This window comes from Globicephala melas, chromosome 5 (genome assembly GCF_963455315.2).
Source record: "Globicephala melas chromosome 5, mGloMel1.2, whole genome shotgun sequence".
Lineage (NCBI taxonomy): Eukaryota > Metazoa > Chordata > Mammalia > Artiodactyla > Delphinidae > Globicephala > Globicephala melas.
In genome coordinates, this window is record NC_083318.1 from 4,574,874 (window position 1) to 4,596,726 (window position 21,853).

A 21,853-nucleotide genomic window follows, 5' to 3' on the forward strand; every position below is an offset into this window, starting at 1 on the left:
ATCAAAAAGGCAAGGGCTTCCCTGGTGGCGCAGTGGTTGAGAGTCCGCCTGCCGATGCAGGGGACGCGGGTTCGTGCCCCGGTCCGGGAAGATCCCACATGCCGCGGAGCGACTGAGCCCGTGAGCCATGGCCGCTGAGCCTGCGCGTCCGGAGCCTGTGCTCCGCAACGGGAGAGGCCACAGCAGTGAGAGGCCCGCGTACCGCAAAAAAACAAAAACAAAAAGGCAAGAGACAGCAAATGCTGGCAAGGATGTGGAGAAAAGGGAACCCTTGTACACTCTTGCTGGGAATGTAAACTGGTACAGCTACCATGGAAAACAGTATGGGATACCTCAAGAAATTAAACATAGAATTACCATATGATCCAACAACCCCACTTCTGGGCGTACAAAGGAAACAAAATCATTATCTCAAAGAGATATCTGTACTACCATATTCATTGCAGCCTTTATTCACAATAGCCAAGGTATGGAAACAACCTAAGTGCCCACTGACAAATAAACGGATAAAGAAAATGTGATACACACGTGTGCGCACGCATGCACACACACACACACACACACACACAGAGGAATATTACTGTTTTTTTATATTCATTCATTTTAAAATATTTATTCATTATTTAGTTGTGGCAGGTGGGATCCTTAATGGTGGCATGCAAACTCTTCGTTGCGGCATGCAATGTGGGATCTAGTTCCCTGACCAGGGATCAAACCCAGGTCCCCCTGCATTGGGAGGTTGGAGTCTTATCCACTGCACCACCAGGGAAGTCCCTATTGTCTTAAAAAGACGGAAATCCTGCCATCTGTGACAACGTGGATGAATCTGGAGGGCATCATGCGAAGTGAAATAAGCCAGACAGAAGAAGAAAAGTGCTGTATGGCATTATTCTTCTGTCAACTTCCCACTGAAAGTTCCTTCTTCTAGGCTATAACAGTAAACTGGCCACCATGGCTCCATTCCCACATAGCCTTCCCCTCACCACTGGAATTTTAGGCATAAATCTGACGGTCTCACTCACTACCTTGCTTAAATGCTTTCACTAGTTACCCACTGTCTAAAGAGTAAAGCTCAAATGTTTTTGTGTGGCTATTCTCATTTTTGTTTCCCTTCCCCCAAATTCCTTCTCCCCCCAAATGTGGAAATTCCGTAATTGACCTTTTCTTGGCTATTGACCTTGGGCCGGGCACCTGACTCTGGCCAGGCCACCCTAGACATTTTGACTTGGGACTGACACTCGGTCGATTTCTCTTTGGATGCCTGCAGCGTGCAAAAGCTCAGAAGCGGTTACTGGCCATGTTTTCTGCCAAGTGAACCAGAAGAGTGGAGAAATCCAATTATAAGAGAGAGAGAGAATGAAGGTGGGCAGCAAAGCTGAGCCCAGAGGTAGGAGACCGAGTCCTCAATCCCAGCTCTTCTTTGGGTCTAGTTGCATCCTTGTCCTGGAGTCTAACGTCAGACAAGTCAGACTCCTGACAATAAATCCCCCCTTGTAGACGGATGTGACCTGAGTTCCTGATACCTGCACCTAAGTCAGTCCTAATTCCACTGCATATGGCGACTTGGCGGTTCAGTCACAACCTGCCTTGCTGGCTTCATCACCCAGTGTTCTGACCACCCCTTCATCTCACCGCACACTCCCTCCTCTGCATCGAAGCCACCTGATCACGCCAGTCTCTGTGCTTATCATCCTTTATATTTGCCTCTTTAGTTACATTTACCACAGTACACTGTAGAATTCCTATTTGTTTATATATTACGTTGTAAGTTCTTCAAGGACAGTCTTATTCATCTACGTAGCTCACTGCCTAACACAAATGTTTGATAAACCAGGTTATTCCAACAAATGAAGTGAATTAGTATTTGCCACACAGGCTCTAGCAAGTCTGCCCCCCAAAAGATTTGACCAACCTATTGTCTGATTATTTAAAAAGCAATCTTTCATGAATAATGTAATTTTGTGTTTGTGAACAGAAGAGTAACATATATGAAATAAACTGACCAGGGAAAGCAGCACGAACTTCAGAGTCCCTAACCCTAATCCAATGCAGGGAACATGGGTTCAAGCCCTGGTCCGGTAAGATCCCACATGCCACGGAGCAACTAAGCCCGTGCGCCACAACTACTGAGCCTGCGCTCTAGAGCCGCAAGCCACAACTACTGAGCCTGTGTGCTGCAACTACTGAAGCCTACGAGCCTACAGCCCATGCTCCGCAACGAGAGAAGTCACCCCAATGAGAAGCCTGGTATCGCAATGAAGAGTAGCCCCCACTCACCGCAACTAGAGAAAGCCCGCGCACAGCAACGAAGACCCAATGCAGCCAAAAAAAAGTCTCTAAAAACAAAACATTCTCCGAAAGAGCCTGACTAAATCAGAAATCTGAATGCAGAAACTGTAATCTTATACCTGTCACCTACTCCCTTCTCTTCCTTCTCACTTTTTACAGTTGTTCATCCTGCTAAATTCTTCAACCTTTAAATATACAGATGCCGACCGCTCTTGTGATATGTGCCGTTTGCACTGAAGTGTTTGTTCTTAAACAAGTTGGATTACTCAGCCTTACAAATAAAAAAGCTACCCTATCAGCTAATTTTAATACTTAGGGTTTTTTCCCGAAAAGTTCTTTAACCTTGAATGTATTTCCAAATGGGTTAGTTTTTGTCCGTTTGATTCTAATGGATTACATACTACCTGGAAGCCAGAGGAAAACCAGAGATTTGTTTGTTTGTTTTATTTTATGCTCAACCTAGTAACCAAACGAAAATAAACCACAATTTCTTTATGCCAAAGCTGGTTTATTGAACTTCATGAGGGTAAAGTTACAGTGATGCTATTCCATAAGAAAATTATTTAACTCTAGTTTAGATTTCATGAGGAAATGTACTAGCAATACACTGTCAATACAGCATTGTCACGAATAGCTAACTTCACTAGAATCTGATTCGTTTCCTTTGGTGTTCTCAAATTATGACTTTTCCAAAACATAGCTGAGGTTTTCAACTAAAGGTCACAGTTAAAATAAATTCATACAGGAGTTACAAAATGTGTGATTTGTGCTTTAAAAATTAATAATTAGTTGTTTGATAGCCACCATTTTGTAAGTGATTTCTCAATAGTCTGTGTTTTATAAATATTCTGGAAAATATCTAAAAGCTTTACCCCATTCAACTGATCAGTATGTTCTTTTTAAAAGTAAAAACAAATGTAGAAAAAATTAAAACAATAAATCACTACAAATGGGATACAAATATTTTAAAATAAATATTAAAGTGAAAAAATAAGTCCTTTTACAGAACTTTAAAGGATACTTACTACTAACTTCTTACAAAAAGAAATAAAGTTAAATTACCTTTTTAAAAACATGAGTAATAACAGCACTGAAAAAAAAAGTGCTTGGAAAGTCTGTAAACTTTCTTCCCCCACTTTAGAAAATGTTTTGATAAGCAATAAACAGATTCCCTTCTTTAAAAAACTGTTCCGCCCATGACAATTATAACAGCTGTCATTGTTTTACTATAAAAATAGTTGCAAATCAACACTAATTTAGACAAAGTCAAACCATTTTTAATTCTACCATGATAAGAAAAATGGATTAATCTTCTTAAAAGCAAACAAAGCCAATTTGTTTTTCCTTAAGCTCTAATGTTTAAAACAGAATAATTATTTCCTGTAATTATTACTTTCCATTAGTTCATTTAATAGAATTATCTTGTTTTCATAAGTAAATTATCCAGTCAGGACCACCATCATGATTACACAAAAAATCCTAAACTAGATTACATCACATATTTAAATGGTTTCCCACATTCTAAAAATATTTTAAGTATAATCATCTTTTGGCTTAATTTCCTCTAAAATTATTAAGTTCAGCAATCTTTCAGAATTAGTCAATGTGCACACTTCAGATAAAGTTCATGGCTTACATTCCATTCACATAATAGCTTCACATGCAAGCTTACTATTTCCTATGTGCAAAGTCTTAAATTCAAAATAAAAGTAATTAGGCTAAAAAAACTTTTTGAAATATTCTTTCTACCACCAAGGGATAGACTAGATATTTTTCAATATCTAATTTATTTTTTATACTGAGGAGGAGCAGTTTGTTGTGACCATAAAAATTTAAAGATTTAAACAACAGAAGTACTGTAATGTACTATTACAGAAATAAAATGTAGACTCAGAGCAATTACAGGTATGCCCTCAGAGTTACAATCCAAACGGAAGATGATTTGTTTATTCAGCCTTTAGGCATTAAATTGATTGGGGGCCGGGGGAGAGCAAGAGATACTATGTCTGACACACAGCTTGACCAAAAGCCAGGAATAGGTCTTTTGTGGTAGCCAGGAACCATGTTTAGCTATTTTCCCCCAAATTACATCTCCTCAAATCTTTCAATTAGTTTTTCAATGTTTAAAGGTATCAAAATAAAGTATAAAGCACCTTACTATCTGATTTACTTTTGCATAATGTGTAGAGTTTAGTAAGAAAACAATTCAAATTACTCTTTTAAAAATAACAATGATTTTTTTATTTGTAGACCTGATTGATAGTGATTTGAAATATTAAGCATCTAGAACTGTTGGAAAGGTCATTCTTTATGGACTGAGAACCAGAAAACATTCTAGGCTCTCTCCTTCCACTGGAACTAAAGTCTTGGCTCTAAAATGTACCAATAATAATGCATTTAAGTACATTAATAATACAAAGAAAGAACTCTAGGGAGAGGCAAATACCAGTTTTTATCCCATTGAGAACACTTCCCATTCAAAGCACATACGAGTAAGTATACTAAACCCTTACTATATTTTTTCAATTGCAGGAACACAGGATTAAACAATCACTGACTCTTAAAATCCCATCATACTCTCATTTGAAGCCTCCTCATGGGGCTCTCAATGGAAAGATGTTCTGATTCATCCTAACTCTGCTTCACTTCAACCTCTGAAAACTAACTTTTCCCTTGTGTTGTCGCAGTGACAAACTTGATGAAGTAGATACAAAATACAAAAATAAGCATGACGATGATAAACAGTAAAGTGTCAGGATGCTCCATGATATCTGAGATTAAATTCTATGACTTATCACTGTCACACTTCAAAAGTATTTCTTTAGTCAAAATTAGATTGTACAATAAAGACTGTGATTTAGCACCAGCACGTCACTGCAGGCTTTGGTTCAGGCTTCAGGGAAATTCCGTTATCAGGGGGTTGACTAAGCATTAACGGTTTATGGCTCTTCAGCTTATGAGCCAAGGTCATAAATATAGCTTCCACATGGTCATTATCATTGGGGTTTTTAGCAGAGGTTTCAAACAAAGGCATACTGTACGTGTCAGCAAATTTTTGTGCCAAGTCTGTGGGTACCTGAATGGCACTCCTCAAGTCACATTTATTTCCAACAAGAATCCGTGGAATATCGCTGGCTAGCAAATGCTGTTTGCATTCTTCTATCCAAGATGGCAGGCTATGAAAACTCGCCATGTTGGTCATATCGTACACGAAGACAACAGCATGTACGTTTCTGTAGTAGTGCTGGACCATGCTCTTTCTGAATCGTTCTTGTCCTGCTGTGTCCCATAACTGGATCTGGAAGTGGGGGAAAAAAAGAGGAAAACTGAAAGTTTCATTCCAATTATACATACAGAAAACTTTAACCACCTTTGCATGGTCTTTCCTACTTCTTCACTTATACTACTTTGCTCCCTTCCATGATGCCTTTTCAGTGTTATGTAAGGGATCCAAACGTCATGATACTAGTCTCGTTACCTCATCATTAATGCAAGTGTCAGAACAAAGACTTCAATCTAGCACTTTAATTTCAGTAAATCAAGTTTGTTTAGAAAAATTATACCTCAAAAATTGATTTTAGGGCTTCCCTGGTGGCGCAGTGGTTGAGAGTCCGCCTGCCGATGCAGGGGACACGGGTTCGTGCCCCGGTCCGGGAAGATCCCACATGCCGCGGAGCGGCTGGGCCCATGAGCCATGGCCGCTGAGCCTGCGCGTCCGGAGCCTGTGCTCCGCAACGGGAGAGGCCACAACAGTGAGAGGCCCGCGTACCGCAAAAAAAAAAAAAAAAAAAAAAAAAAAAATTGATTTTAAAACGCTAAGAGAAACAGATACCAGGTTTTAACAAACATGTGAAGTGTCTAATTCCTGCAAATTTGGTTACAATATGCCCTTCCCTACATTTCACTCATCTAATTTAAAATAGTAGACTTAGGATAGATGTGAAAAGTCATGAGATCTAGCCCCCAAATCTATATATATATATATATATATATATATATACACACATACATACATCCTATAAAATCCAGGCCCCTTTGAAAATTTTAAATGAATAGGAAATCACTTATCTATCCTAAACATCTCTACCAATAAAAATATTCCAATACCTCCTAATGGAAATATGGGGGAGTTGGGGAAAATGATATCTGAAACTAAATACAGGACTTCCCTGGTGGCGCAGTGGTTAAGAATCCACCTACCAATGCGGGGGACACGGGTTCCAGCCCTGGTCCGGGAAGATACCACGTGCCGTGGAGCAACTAAGCCCGTGTGCCACAACTACTGAGCCTGAACTCTAGAGCCCGGGAGCCACAACTACTGAAGCCCACGTGCCTAGAGCCCGTGCTCTGTAATGAGAGAAGCCACCACAATGAGAAGCCTGCGCACCGCAATGAAGAGTAGCCCGCGCTCGCCGCAACTAGAGAAAGCCCGCGCGCAGCAATGAAGACCCAACGCAGCCAAAAATAAATAAATAAGTAAATTTATTAATAGATAAATAAATAAAGTTAAATACAAGTCATGTGTTATGATTCTCTTAAAACACTGAATTTATCCTGCCTTTGTTTGGTTCCTAAAAAATGTTAAATGATGAGGGTACTGGTCACAATGGAAAACACTAGAGGCAGATTTGCTTAGATAGCCTAAACTGGTGATTTCTCTAGAGCAATACCGAAGGAGAGGGAAATTGAGGGGAGACTGTAGATGACACCCAGAGTAAGTAGGATGTAAGACAGGAAGCGCTGAGAACACGGTGGTATATGGTAAGTGCTCAATTAAGATGTAATGAATGAATAAATATATTTAAAAATGTGATTAGAGATGGAAATATTGATCACCACTCTCTTTCATGCTACCTTAGTTTTTAGCAGTTCTGATTTTTTTCATCTTTTTTTGGTGGTAGCTCTTTTTAGTCCAAATTTCTCCATCTTTGAAATATTCTCCCTTTCTTCCAAATTAACATAAATCTAACTTTGTTCCAGGTGGAAATATAAAATACTACACAGGCATATCCTGGAGATATTGCAGGTTTGGTTCCAGACCACTGCAATAAAGCAAATATCACAATAAATCGAGTCACACGAATTTTTTGGTTTCCCACTGCATATAAAAGTTATGTTTACACTATATGGTAGTTAATTAAATGTGCGATGGTATTTACCTAAAAAAACAGAGTACATACCTTAATTTAAAAATGATTGGGAGACGCAAGAGGGAAGAGATATGGGAACATATGTATATGTATAACTGATTCCCTGTGTTATAAAGCGGAAACTAACACACCATTGTAAAGCAATTATACCCCAATAAAGATGTTAAAAATAAAAATAAAATGATTTATTGCTAAAGAATGCTCACCATCATCTGACAAGTCAGGGTTGCCACAAAACTTCAATTTGTAAAAACTGCACCATCTGCAAGTGTAGTAAAACAAGATATGCCCGTAGAAACTTGATTTCTCAGGCTCTCTTGGAACTAGGGGGACAAGTGATACAGTTCTGGCTAATAATTTGTAAATAGTTTTTTCAGTGGGGGTTTCTAGAAAAATAAACTGCTTTGTGATTTTTTTTAAAAAAGACAGAGCAGGGCTTCCCTGGTGGCGCAGAGGTTGAGAGTCCACCTGCCGATGCAGGGGACACGGATTCGTGCCCCGGTCCGGGAGGATCCCACATGCCGCGGAGCGGCTGGACCCGTGAGCCATGGCCGCTGAGCCTGCGCGTCCGGAGCCTGTGCTCCGCAACGGGAGAGGCCACAACAGTGAGAGGCCCGCGTACCGCAAATAAAATAAATAAATAAATAAAAATACATGGGAATTTCTTGGCATTAAAAAAAATCTTTAAAAAAAAAAAAGACAGAGCATTTGGCACGTGCCTTTTGCACTTCTCTCACCACACCCGTTCTGCCTGGAATGGAATATCATGCTGGGAGGCTCAGCAGCCACTTTGTAAGCATAAAGAAGAAAGCCACACACAAGAATGACAGAGCAGAAGTCTAGCATAGATAGAATACTGCTGACGGCGTACCACCATACAGGCTGCTGCCCTGGTCTCCTTATTACGTGAGAAAAATAAAACCTTACATGGTTAAATCACCATAGTTGAATTTCTCTTACATGTAGCTCAGTGCTATCCTAAAATTATTTGCTATGTACACTGTTTAAAACCTTTACCGCTTACAGTCGCATTTACTCAGGAAAGTACAGGTTCTGCCTTGATGCACTCCTAGAGACCACTTCACAAAGTACGTTGTTAAAAAATACCCACTTTGTGATGTAAGCAACACAGTTGACAGATGGGCCATAAAGACTCAGTATCAAATAAATCAGAGGTAGAAGCAAACAGTTGTCAGCAAATTAAGAACTAATAACATCTAAGACTATTTAAATCAAGAAAAATTTATTAAATACCTACTGTGTATCCACCCGTAGGTTACTTACACCACTAGGCCTTTGCCTCCTCAACAGTAAAAGTAAAATTTAGTTTCAGACCCTATAAAATAAGCATTCATAGACTAGCTACACTAACTACGCAAAGAACTGATAAAGTAAATTATAATTTTTTTTTTTTTTTTTTTGCGTAACGCGGGCCTCTCACCGTTGTGGCCTCTCCCGTTGCGGAGCACAGGCTCCGAACGCGCAGGCTCAGCGGCCATGGCTCACGGGCGCAGCCGCTCCGTGGCATGTGGGATCTTCCCGGACCGGGGCACGAACTCATGTCCCTTGTATCGGCAGGCGGACTCTCAACCACTGCGCCACCAGGGAAGCCCTAAATTATAATTTTTTAAAAATACAACTTTCCTTTTTAAGAAAAATACTTTTTTTTAATCCCAATTAACATGTTAAGAATAAAAACACTCAGCATACAACTAAAACTGTTTCAAGCTATAGATGTCAGAATTTATTGCAAAGCTACACGGTGTACTATCAGCATACGATTAGAAATACAGATCAGTGGAACAGAACTTAGAGTCCAGAAATAAATCCATATCATCTATGGCCAATTGATTTTCTACACGAGTGCCAGGACAAGTCAGTGAGGGAAAGCACAGATGTTTCAATGAACGGGGCTGGGCCAACATGCAAAAAATGAAGCTGGACCCCTACCTCACACCATATACAAAAATTTATTCAAAATGGATGAAAGATCTAAATTTAAGTTAAAACCATAAAAATCTTAGAAGAAAACATAGGGGTAAATATTTGTGACCTTAGATTAGGCAATGGTTTCTCAGCCATGACACCTAAAGCAGAACCAACAAAAGAAAAAAATAGATAAACTGGACTTCATCGAAATTAAAAATGTGCTTCAAAGGGCATTATCATGAAAGTGAAAAGACAGCTCAAAGAATGGGAGAAAATATCTGTAAATAATACATGTGTTAGGGGTCTAGTATTCAAAATATTTAAGACCTCTTACAACTCAATAATAAAAAGACACATAACCCAATTAAAAACATCGGCAAAGGATGTGAACAGATGTTTCTCCAAAGAAAATATACAAATGTTCAATAAGTACACGAAAAGCTGCTCGACATCATTAGCCATCACACAAATGCAAACCGATAACAAGTGTTTGCAGAAACGTGGAAAAGTGGAACTCTCATGCGTTGCCGGTGGGGATGTAAGTGCAGCCACTTTAGAAAAGTTTGGCAGTTCCTCAGCAAGTTAAACAGAATTTTACTTAGCCATAAAAAGGAATGAAGGGACTTCCCTGGCGGTCCAGTGGTTGAGACTTCGCCTTCCAATGCAAGGGGTGCGAGTTTGATCCCTGGTTGGGGAGCTAAGATCCCACATGCCTCGTGGCCAAAAAAACCAAAAAACATAAAACAGAAGCAATATTGTAACAAATTCAATAAAGACCTTAAAAAAAAAAAAAGGAATGAAGTACTGACACCTGCTACAACAGGGATGAGCCTCCAAAGTATGCTGAGAAGAAACCAGACACAAAAGGTCACATTTCTATGCTTCCACTTATATGAAACATCCGACATAGACAAACCCATAAAGACAGAATACAGACTGGTCGTTGCCAGAGGCTGGGGAATGGGGAGAAACGTTAATGGGTGAGGGCTCTTACTTGGAGTGATGGCAATATTTTGAAACTAGATAAAGGTGGTGGTTGTACAACATTAAACTTTAAAATAGTTACTTTGATGTTATTTGAGTTTCACTTCAACAAATTAGGGGAGAAAAAGAGAGAGAGAGAGAGAGAGACAGTTGCCATAGGACCCAGCAATTCCACTCCTCGGCGTATATCCAAGAGAACCGAAAAGATATGTTCACACAAAAACCTGTACACAAATGTTCATAGCAGCATTATTCATAATAGCTAAAAGGTGGAACCAACCCAAATGTCCACCACCTTATGAATGGATCAATGAAATGTATGTCCATATAATGCAACATTATTCAGCCATAGTAAGGAATGAAGTACTGACACATGCCACAACATGGATGAATCTTGAAAACATTATGCTGAGCCAAAGAAGCCAAGACACAAAAGGCCACACACTGTAAGATTCCATGTATATGAAATGTCCACTATACGGCAAGTCCCTCGAGACAGTAAGTAGATTAGTGGTTGCCAGGGTCTGAGGGAACGGGAGGAATGGGGAGTGACTGATCATGGGTATAGGGTTTCTTTCTGGGGTGATGAAACGTTCTGGAGTTAGACAGTGATGATGTTACACAGGCTTGTGAATATACTAAAAACCACTGAATCGTATATTTTCAAATCTTAAATATCTCAGTTTTTTAGAATGAGAAAACAAAACCCACTTCAAACCGTCTCTTTAACATTCAGAAAGAGATTTGGGGAATAATTTGGATGACCTACATAAAAGCTGTCCAGAGAAATTGGAACAGATCTTTTCCCTTTTAGTAACATTCTTGCAGCTCAGGTATTCAAAAGTCATTTCATCGATGGATACAAATGAACCTATATACAAAACAGAAATAGAGTCACAGATGACAGATGTATAATAGAAAACAAACTTTGGTTACTAACGAGGAAAGTGGGGGGTGGGGGGGAGGGATAAATTGGGAGATTTGGGCTGAAACAGACACACTACTATATATAAAAAGATAACTAATAAGAACCTACTGTATAGCACAGGGAACTCTACTCAATGCTCTGGAATGACCTATATGGGAATAGGATCTAAAGAAGAGTGGATACACGTATAATAGATTCACTTTGCTGTACAGCAGAAACTAACACAACATTATAAATCAACCATATGCCAATAAAAATTAATTTTAAAAAATCATTTCATCGATGAAGAATGATTTATAATGTTTTAAGCAGAGTATATTTTTAAGTTAAAAGAATAATAAAAAACATACAAAAAGGAAATATACCAAAACATTAACAATGGTTGTCTTTAAGGCAATTTCCCCCTTTATTTCTACTTTTCTCTGTTTTCCACAACAAACATACATTTTTTCTATTTGTTTTAACAAACTAAAGTTTAAAAAAAAATTATGCTGAATTTAGACCTGCCTCAAAGAACCGTAGAAGTCCTCAATAAATGCAAGTGGTGACGATTAGGATGTTTATCCCTAAGAAAACCACTTGCTTGTTTTAGGCTAGGATTGACTCAACGTAACCCTCTTCCCATCAGTCCTGCTCAAAACATTCTAACCATATCAAGACTCCCAGGAAACAAGAAGTCATAAATAATAACTCTGCACACTTTATCGGAGAACCGTAAAAGTAAATACTATGTTAAGTGAGGCACTCACAAAGAAGTACAGCTGTCTCTCAGTGTCCATGGGGGATTGGTTCCAGCACCCCCCCAATACCAAAATCCACGGCTGCTCAAGTCCTTTATATAAAACGGCGTAGTGCTGGCATTTAACCTACACACATCCGAATACTCTAAGTCATCTCTAAATTACTTATAATACCTAATGCAAAGTAAATGCTATGTAAATACTTGCCAGCAGTGGGCAAATTCAAGGTTTGCTTTCTGGAACTTTCCGGAATTTTTTTTCCTCAACTATTTCCCCATGGATATATTTGCCCCTGGAGGGCCGAGTGTATCTAAAAGGAAGCTTCAAAATTTCACTCACCGAATTGCTAGAACCAGTGAAGGCATAGGACACAGACACACTGTTATGCTGCCTGCTGCCTTTCAGGTCTGCACAGGACACTGAGGTGAGGGCAAGCGGGCTGCAGAAGGAGCAATGAGAGACACGGCAAAGAAAGGACAGGACAACTAATAAAAACTGTCAGCCACAGAAGGCTAGAGAAAGCTTTGACTGAAAGAGAGAGACACATATAGATACCCAGTGGGGAACAAACCTCACGATAACCTAGAAACATCTTGAGCGTTAGCTATGAGTGGAGTAGTTCACAACGCTTAAAAAAAAAGAGAAAATGACACTCTGGAACCTAAGGAAGTGACATGCTTTCGTCCTGGGAAATATTAAGTTAGGAAGTATTTTCAAAGCAATTTTTCCCAGTTTAATAATATCTTAAGAAAGAAAATGGCTCATAGGTGGTTCTACAAGATATTACTCCCATTTTAAACATCATAAAGGTAATGTAAAATATACATTAATAATATTTCATGAATCTCTACTTTAAATTCCAATATCAAGCTCCAACAAAAATGACAACCTAATTGCTAAATACTAAGGGCAGAGTCTTTTTTTTTTAATGTCTATTCAATGCTTTGCCCAGTTTTAATTATTTCTTTTTATTATTGATAAAGTGTGTGTGTGTGCGTGTGCATGTACACATATAGATTCTGGACACTAGACCCTTGTCAGGTATATGATTTGTAAATATTTGCTCCCATTCTGTAGGTTGTCCTCTTATTTTCTTTCTTTCTTTTTTTTTTTTTTTTAATAAATTTATTTATTTTTGGCTGCATTGGGTCTTCGTTGCTGCGCGCAAGCTTTCTCTAGTTGCGGTGAGCGGGGGCTACTCTTCGTTGCCGTGTGCAGGCTTCTCACTGCGGTGACTTCTCTCGTTGCGGAGCACGGGCTCTAGGCATGCGGGCTTCAGTAGTTGTGGCACGCAGTCTCAGTAGTTGTGGCTCGCAGGCTTAGTTGCTCCGCGGTATGTGGGATCTTCCTGGACCAGGGCTCGAACCTGTGTCCCCTGCATTGGCAGGCAGATTCTTAACCACTGCGCCACCAGGGAAGTCCCAAAGAGCAGATTCTTACTGTTCATGAAAGCTCTTTTTAGTAGTTTTATGACCAAAATGAGAAACGACCTGGCTAAACTGATTTAATGCTTTTTTTGCTTGACTGAAAAGGATGAAGGTATTAGCCCAGATGACCTTTCTTTGTTGGATCAGCTATCAAATTTCCTCTTCCCCTGTTCTTTCAAAGAACACGTTTTTATTATTTTTGCTTCTAAGCAGCCTATATAAAAGATCATCTGGTAATTACATAAAAGCTTCTATTAACAACTTGATGATGTAAATCAACATCATAAGGAGTGTAAGTAACATTTCAAGAGAACTCTTTTTGCTTTGGGTATACAGAGTAGAGATATGTATATCTGATGTATAGATCAAACGGCAAATTTTAAAATTTATTTTAAATTTTAGGGGTTTTTAGCTTCCCTAACAAGGAGAAGTAACAAATTTTGTGTGACTATTTGAAAGGAATACTTCAAGGGAAGAACTGAATTATAGCCTAATGAAAGGAATAGGAAGAGAGTAAGCAGGGAGAGAAAGGAAGCAAGAGCTGGGAGCCCTGGGTTGTAAATTCCAGCACTGCCGTCTCCACATCACCACCACAGTTTAGGGATGGGCATGTGTCACAATCCCCAATCAGAACCACGGAGTCTCCATTTTAGAACTGGTGTTGGAACTGGCAGAAAGAGAACTTTACTTCCGGGATTCCAGTTATGTGAAACAATAAATTTTCATTTTGCTTTGTTACTTTGAGTAGAGTTCTGACACAGACTCTAAAGCAAAAGATCTTGACTATTGATTAAAGATTCCTGGAAAGTAAATAATTCTATCACATCTCACCACCTGAGTACACACACCAACGCTGCCACCTTCAAAGACGAGGTACAAGAACCACAGGCTTTTGCAATCAGGCTGGAAGGAGAATGGGCCTCCGGCCTGGTTCCAGGGACACTTCAGACAGTAGAACGGCTTGGGTCTGTGAAAATGAATATTGCTTGTACCATACAGGCCTCACCAAACCACTGCAATACAGAATCTCTGTCAGACTAGACCCAAACCTCCTAAAGTTTTCTGAGCTAAGGAGTCACAAATTAAGGTTCTTTTTAGGGTACCCCAACAGTTAATACTCTCATTCTCCGAATTCCAATGCAAATCAAATCAAGAGGACCAATTTGGTATCTCCCTAACCACCATCACCACGTTTTTTGTTTTTGTTTTTTTTTTTACGCGGGCCTCTCACTGTTGTGGCTTCTCCCGTTGCGGAGCACAGGCTCAGCGGCCATGGCTCACGGGCCCAGCCGCTCCGCGGCATGTGGGATCTTCCCGGACCGGGGCACGAACCCGCGTCCCCTGCATCGGCAGGTGGACTCTCAACCACTGTGCCACCAGGGACGCCCCATCACCACGCTTGAAGATGAATTATCAATTTAATTCTAGTAAGGTAAGGTATGAGATGATGTCTTATACAATATGCTTTGACTTATAAACATTAGATTACTTTTAATAAAGATCACGACAGAACAATGGAGAAGCGGAAATAATCTGATGTACCTTTGGCTTCAGCATTCACTGCGTATCATCTTCATCGCGCCATGACACAAAGCTCTACTCCGCTCCCTGTGCGTGTTAACCAAATCGGGCATTTCGTTCTCATCTATCTATGCTCTCCAGCTTCAACTTCATATTCATGATTATCTCCTCCAATTCCACACTTCTAGCTGCGAATGTGACATTTCCATTTGAGTACACCACCATCTCAACAAAGAAATGACTAGGAAAAAACTTTTTACGGAGCCTCTCAAAATTCCATCTTCCACATTGTATTTCTCATCTCTACTGAAGGCATACCTACCTCCAGTCAACCAGACCCACACCCTCAGCCATGTGAGTCCTTTCATCACCAAAAGCCAGTTACTGAAGCCTTTGGCTTTATCATCAAAATGCCTCTCTTACCGCCTCTTTCTTTCACTAGCTTCCCTTATACACGCCGAGTCGGATTTCCAGAGCAGCCTACCAATGGATCTGCTGCCACCAAGTAGGCAGCACTTATCCAAGTCCTGCATAGTTTAGAAACTGAGCCACACACTGGAAGACGTCTACGGGGTTATCAGACACACGCCCTGTCCTGAGCAAGACGGAGTAGACCTAATAGAAGAGGTGGAGGGCTTCTCTGGTGGCTCAGTGATTAAGAGTCCGTCTGCCGATGCAGGGGACACGGGTTCGTGTCCCGGTCCAGGAAGATCCCACATGTCGCGGAGCGGCTGGGCCCATGAGCCATGGCCACTGAGCCTGCGCGTCTGGAGCCTGTGCTCCACAACGGGAGAGGCCACAACAGTGAGAGGCCCGCGTACCGCAAAAAAAAAAAAAAAAAAAAGAGGTGGATGCATATATAGAACAATGAGGAAAGAGAGAGAGTTTAAAGGCGCAGGTAAGGTGCTAAAGGAAGCTGATAGAAGGAAGAAATAGAATTGAGAATGAGAGGCAGGGAGATTCCTAATACAGACACACTGAGTTGAATAAGGAAGAATTACATGTGGTGAAATATGGAAAGGGGGGATATTCCAGGCAAATAGTGGGAAATGTAAGAGGAAAACATAGGGATCAGGAAATAATTGGCTGGACTATAGGGTACTTGAAGGAAATTAATGGGGAAAAAATGTTAAGTTAGCAAAGAAGTCTGGAGCAAGAGAAGGAAGGCCTTATGTTCATTTTAAAAGTTGGAACTTTACGAAATAATGGAGAAACTCAGAGCACCTGAGGCAGGGGAGATACTCTCCCCAAAGTGCTGCACTCAGCTGGCATTTGGCAACAATGTTGCAAACAGATTAATTGAGGACTGGGGTTGGGTGAAGTTGAGCCGCTGCAACACAGCAGAGGGTAGAAAAGATGAACTAGGATTCCGAAGGAAGGGTGAATGAGAGAAATCATCCAGGTAGAAAACTAAGTGGATTTAGGGAGCAAAGGAGAGAGGCGAGGCCTCCGGGATGAGGGTAACACCAGGACCACCTAGGTCACGTCGAGAAGAAACAGCAGAGGCAGATTTGACAGGGACGAGGAACTCACTTCGGAACTTTGAGGGGAGGGAGCGATTATCCAAATAGCCACGTCTACAAAACAACAGGAAACGCAGAATGACAGAGGAGGAGAGAGGTCTGGGCCAAACAAAGATTTGGAAGTTATCCTCATAGAAGTGACAGGCGGAGTCAAGAGACTTCCAAAGGAGAGGATGTAGATAGAAAAACAGGTCACGGGGCAGAGCGAGTCTCTCTCAGGATTCATCCTCAATTGCTGCCACATTTATCTTCCTAGAACACTTGGACGTTTTTGCCACACACACAAAATCAAGCTACATCCTAGCTGTTTTCCAAACTCTTCAGAAACGTTGCTACCAAAACGTTCGCAGTCTTCTCACTTGCCACTTGCCCACGGGAACCTTTAACCCTGCTGGAGCATCCTGCTGGCGTTCCCCATCAAAATCTCCCTCCAAGTGAGAACGATTCTTCCACCAACAACCAAACCAATAACTTGGCGCTCACCTACTGCCTGATTTTGCCAGTCATCTTTTTTTTTTTTTTTTTTTTGCGGTACGCGGGCCTCTCGCTGTTGTGGCCTCTCCCGTTGCGGAGCACAGGCTCCGGACGCGCAGGCTCAGCGGCCATGTCTCACGGGCCCAGCCGCTCCGTGGCACGTGGGATCCTCCCGGACCGGGGCACGAACCCGAGTCTCCTGCATCGGCAGGCGGACTCTCAACCACTGCGCCACCAGGGAAGCCCTGCTAGTCATCTTTTTAGGTATATAAATCTTACCCCATCTAGGACAGCGAATCATCTACGGAGCATATCAGGGTCAGCAAACTTTTTCTGTGTGTCTTAGCTTTGCAGGCCTAACAGTCTCTACCACAGCCACTGCTCAACCCTGCCACTGTTGTGCAAAAGCAAGCACGATATGTAGACAAATGAGGCGAGCTGTGTTTCAGTACAACTTTCTTTAGGGGCACTGAAATTTAAATTTCATAACATTTTCACTTGTCATGAAATCTTATTCCTTCGATTTTTTCCCCCCCAACCATTTAAAAATGTAAAAATCGGGACTTCCTTGGTGGTCCAGTGGCTAAGACTCCGTGCTCCCAATGCAGGGGGCCTGGTCAGGGAACTAGATCCCGCATGCCGCAACTAAGAGTTCTCAGGCCGTAACTAAAAGCTCCCCCCGCATGCCGCAACTAGAAGATCCCGCGTGCTGCAACTAAGACCTGGCGCAGCCAAATAAATCAGTTTATTTTTTTTAAATGTAAAAATCATTCTTAGCTTGCAGGCCATATAAAAACAGGCAGCGGTGCACAGATGGTTACTGGACTTATTGTGGTGATCATTTCATAAAGTATGCAAATATCAAATCACTGTGTGGTACACCTGAAACTAACATAATATTGTACGTCAACCATATTCCAACTTCAAAAAAACTAACAGAAAAACAAATTAAAAAAACAGGCAGCAGACCGTATTTAGCCCTCAAGCATGGTTTGCTGATTCCTGCACTGAATCATAATACTTTGTGCCTAACAAAATGTCTTCTTTCCAACAATTACTCATTAAATGTTTGACCAATGGGGCAGGAAGTCCTGGTTGCTTTCCTTTAGTTAATATTAACGTGGGAAAATTGCATATCCCTACAAATAACAAGTAAGCTATCTCAAAGTTCAAATAGGAACTGAAGATCCCTAGTTGAGAAAGAGATTAAATCCAACACTAGGCTTTAATGGTTCTGTTGGTGTCTGCCGTCGTCACACGCTGATACGAAAGGGGTACGGCTATGAGGATACACACACAAGGAAGGAGCATAAGGATTAGAGCCTCAATTTGAAAATCAAATGTATTTTTATTGAAGGAATTAATTTTATAATTTTATTTAACTTCCAAAATTCTGCAAACAAGATCTTACTCTTTCAATTATACATATATAGCACTTAGGACAGACTAACACATATAGACTTAATTACATTTCGTAAAACATTTTAAGTGATTCTGAAATAGCACTGCTGTAAGACATGCTCTCTGAAAAATTTCCAGGCCACAAAACATTTAACACAGTATCTCACTTAGCTAATCCCAGTAGCTAAGCCTTCGATGTTACGCACTGGACATATTTTATATACTTTTAATATGCTGTAAGTATTTCTTAAATTTGCACCTGATTCATCTGTGATCTTAAAGTATAAATGGCAACCCGGAGGCAGGTAAAGGGCCACTGAACCCCAACTCCTCCCTTGCCTCCATCCCCTCTATTTTGTTATTATCCTGCTTCCATGTGAGGGGAATTTCTCTTCCCTTCAGCTGTGTGCCTATGCCCTGCTCTATCTCTGTTTCACTCTCTGGTTGTGCAGCTGCAGAACTGATGGTGCCAAAGAGAAAAAGTGATGTTAAACCACCAGGGAAGAAGAATCTTCTTAAGATGACCAACTATGGAGCCAGGTGCCTTATATACGTTCTCATCTATCCCTCATATTAGCCTGATGTGGTACTATTATCCCAATTTTTCAGATGAGAAAACAGTCTCCGAAAGATTAAGGAAACTGCCTAGCGACTAGAGTAACCAACCACCCCGGTTTGCCTGAGACGGAGGGAGCTCCTGGGAATGTGGGACTTCACTTTTAAAATTGGGACAGTTTGGGGCAAAGCTGATCATCTACTAAGGACACACAGCCCTTTCATAGGTTCAGATTTGAGCCAGGTCAGTTGGGCGCCAAAGCCCATGCACTTTTTCTCAGAACTCCTTCTTCTCCCAAACAAACTCCCTCTCAAACCTCAGAAAGAAGTCCCACTACTTTCCTCCCCTAAAGGTTCCTGGGCCCAACTTAATTCTGATGTTAAAGAGCCTCTTATTCTGCTTTTTCTTTGCAATATATACAAATCTTTCTTAACTCACTAATACGGTGCACCCAAAGGACCACCACTCACAGCTTGAATGGGACAATGAAAAATTAAAGTGAAGATTAAAAGGCAGGGGCTTCCCTGGTGGTGCAGTGGTTGAGGGTCTGCCTGCCGATGCAGGGGACACGGGTTCGTGCCCCGGTCCGGGAGGATCCCACATGCCGCGGAGCGGCTGGGCCCGTGAGCCATGACCGCTGAGCCTGCGCGTCCGGAGCCTGTGCTCCGCAACGGGTGAGGCCGCAACAGTGAGAGGCCCGCGTACCGCAAAAAAAAAAAAAAAAAAAGATTAAAAGGCAAAAGGGCCTACAGAAGACTGACGTCTTTTCAACCCTATTTCTCCTTTACTATCATTAGCAGTAAAACCCCTTTGGGGGTGGGAAGGTGAGGCAGTGGTTAGGCAACTAAAAAATAAATTGTTTGTGCCTCAAGGATGTGAGGATGGGAATGAAGTGAGCCTATTTTTTCCCCATGGGGGACTGAGGTAAAGATGAACATCCTAATTTAAAGTGAAAAAATAAATGCAGTATAAGGAAGGCAGAGCAGTTCCTCGGGTCCCCGTGTTTTAAGGGATGGTATCAGCAGGTAGCTGAGGGGTTAGTGGTGGCTCAGACTCAAGAAGTGTGTCTAAGGATTACATCATCAGGAGGCCTCAGCCCTGTCACTGATCCTTATTCTCCAACGTCCCCATTGCAACCCCTCAGAACCCCAGGCTTGGCCTTGGGCTTACTACCTTCTCCATTGTTACTGTGTCTCCAGTCTCGGGAACCACCAATAAGACTTAAAGAAGACTTGAAAGCGGGTGGCACTGAGAATGTGCTCTGGCAACCCAAGTAGAAACCAAGTACAAATTACAGAATGTTTCTGCAGGAAAACAGGTTCTTCTCAACAACTCAGTGTCATACCAAAACTACTGTAACAAAACTGTATGCAAAAGAAGATCTAAGTACTTCCTCAAAGGCAAAGGGGCATTACTTCCACAGTACCTAGGGCAGTGCTAACATGAATGTTTAACAAATAGTATTTCCTAAATGAACTTCCCATGCTTGAGAAATTTCTCTGTTTTTCCTTCGGTTTTACTTCACTAACTCCCAGCATGTGAGACACAGCCCATGAGTCAGTGGATACGCCCTACACTCTGGCTACTCAATGTGTCGTCCACAGACTAGCTGCATCTGCAACACCTGAGACATGACCGAATTAGCATTTGTATTTACTTAAAAAAAAAAAATCCCCAGGCAAATCTCATGCACATCAAAGTTAGAGAAGCACTGCTTTAGAAGTTTGCTATATACAGATCCTTCCAATCCCCAACTCCCATCTCCACACCAGCGTCTGAAAAGATGGAGCGCACGCCCCGCACCGGGCCAGCAATTAACCCACGCAGCGGTTGGGACCCTTGTCATCCCCGGGACAGCCTTCCTCCTTGACAGTCTGTCATCCGCTCACCTTGATACGCTCCCCATCAATCTCCACCGCTCGTTCTCGGAAATCCACCCCGATAGTAGCCTCGGTGCGGTCGGGGAAGCGGCCGGCGCAGAAGCGGTAGGTCAGGCACGTCTTGCCCACATTGGAGTCGCCAATCACGATGATCTTGAAGATGCGGGAGCGAGCCGGAGGCAGAAACCCTGAGGCCCCTGACATCGCACCGCTGGATGAGAAGCTCGCCTCGAGCGACGACTCCATCTCCGAAGCCATTCTCCTGCCCCGCCCCAAACCGAGGCGGAGGAAAGGAGACGCAGAGAGGCTGGGAGATTACGCCACCGTCGGCGAGCTCGCCCAGTCCGCGGGCTCCGTCGCTCAACGTTCCGGGAGCCACCGCCCTCCGGGCCGCCAGCGCGCGTGCGCACCTTCCCGCCCCACCCCGCCCCGCGCAGGTGTGGCGTCCCCCCAGACCAGCCTCGCCGACCCTCCCGCCCGGCCCGCGGCTCCACCCCGGCGTCACTCAGGCCTGCGCCGTCTACCTGGGAAGGGACGGCGCCTGTCGGGGGCTTGAAGGTGGCGCGGAGGGCCAGCTGCCGAGAGGCCGAGCAGAGCGCCCCAGGCCCGGCACCCTGGCTGGCCGGGCCCCGCCACGTCCAAGGCTCCCGCCCCCCGGAGGAAGCCGCGCGAGCACTCTGGGGGCGGGGAGAGAAAGACTGCTGAAGGGAAGGAGGTGCCACCAGGCACTCTCTCGCGAGAGGGCCGAAGAGCCGTTTCGGCGGGGGCGTGTGCCTGCTGAGGACGTGTAAGGTCTCCGGAAGCTTCGGGCGTCGCGTTCGGCGCTCTCACCGACGTATCGGTGGGGCTTCCCCGGACCTGGAGGTGGAGGCGGGTTCCCTTGGCTTGCAGCTGGGGGCCGGCTGCTCTCCCTGCCTCCTCCGGGCTCTCGGGACCGCGGGCGTTGGGACAGTGACAGGGGCTGGGGAGGTGGAGGGCTGGGGGGTGTGAGGCTCCGCCGGAGGCCCGCCGGGCGCGGGAAGCCGTTAGAAGCGAGCGTCGGGCCGCGCGG

At 42.8% G+C, this 21,853-nt stretch overlaps 1 protein-coding gene across 1 annotated transcript; it reads right to left on the reverse strand.

Annotated features, from left to right (window-relative positions):
- Positions 1 to 3,544: 3,544 nt before the first annotated feature.
- RAB33B (RAB33B, member RAS oncogene family) lies at positions 3,545 to 21,523 on the reverse strand. Its single transcript, XM_030876884.3, has 3 exons — positions 21,327 to 21,523; positions 20,812 to 21,109; positions 3,545 to 5,587 (listed from the first exon to the last, which is right to left on the reverse strand). Exons 2-3 carry the CDS (start codon positions 21,058 to 21,060, stop codon positions 5,147 to 5,149), a joined length of 690 nt encoding a protein of 229 aa, XP_030732744.1. The 5' UTR covers positions 21,061 to 21,109; positions 21,327 to 21,523; the 3' UTR covers positions 3,545 to 5,146.
- Between the last annotated feature and the right edge of the window lie 330 nt (positions 21,524 to 21,853).

Coding starts and splice junctions, on each gene's coding strand:
- RAB33B (XM_030876884.3), bottom strand. CDS start 21,060: ATGGCTTCGGAGATGGAGTCGTCGCTCGAGGCGAGCTTCTCATCCAGC. Junction 5,588..20,811: donor TTGATGGGGAGCGTATCAAG/GTGAGCGGATGA, acceptor CCCCACTTCCAG/ATCCAGTTATGGGACACAGC.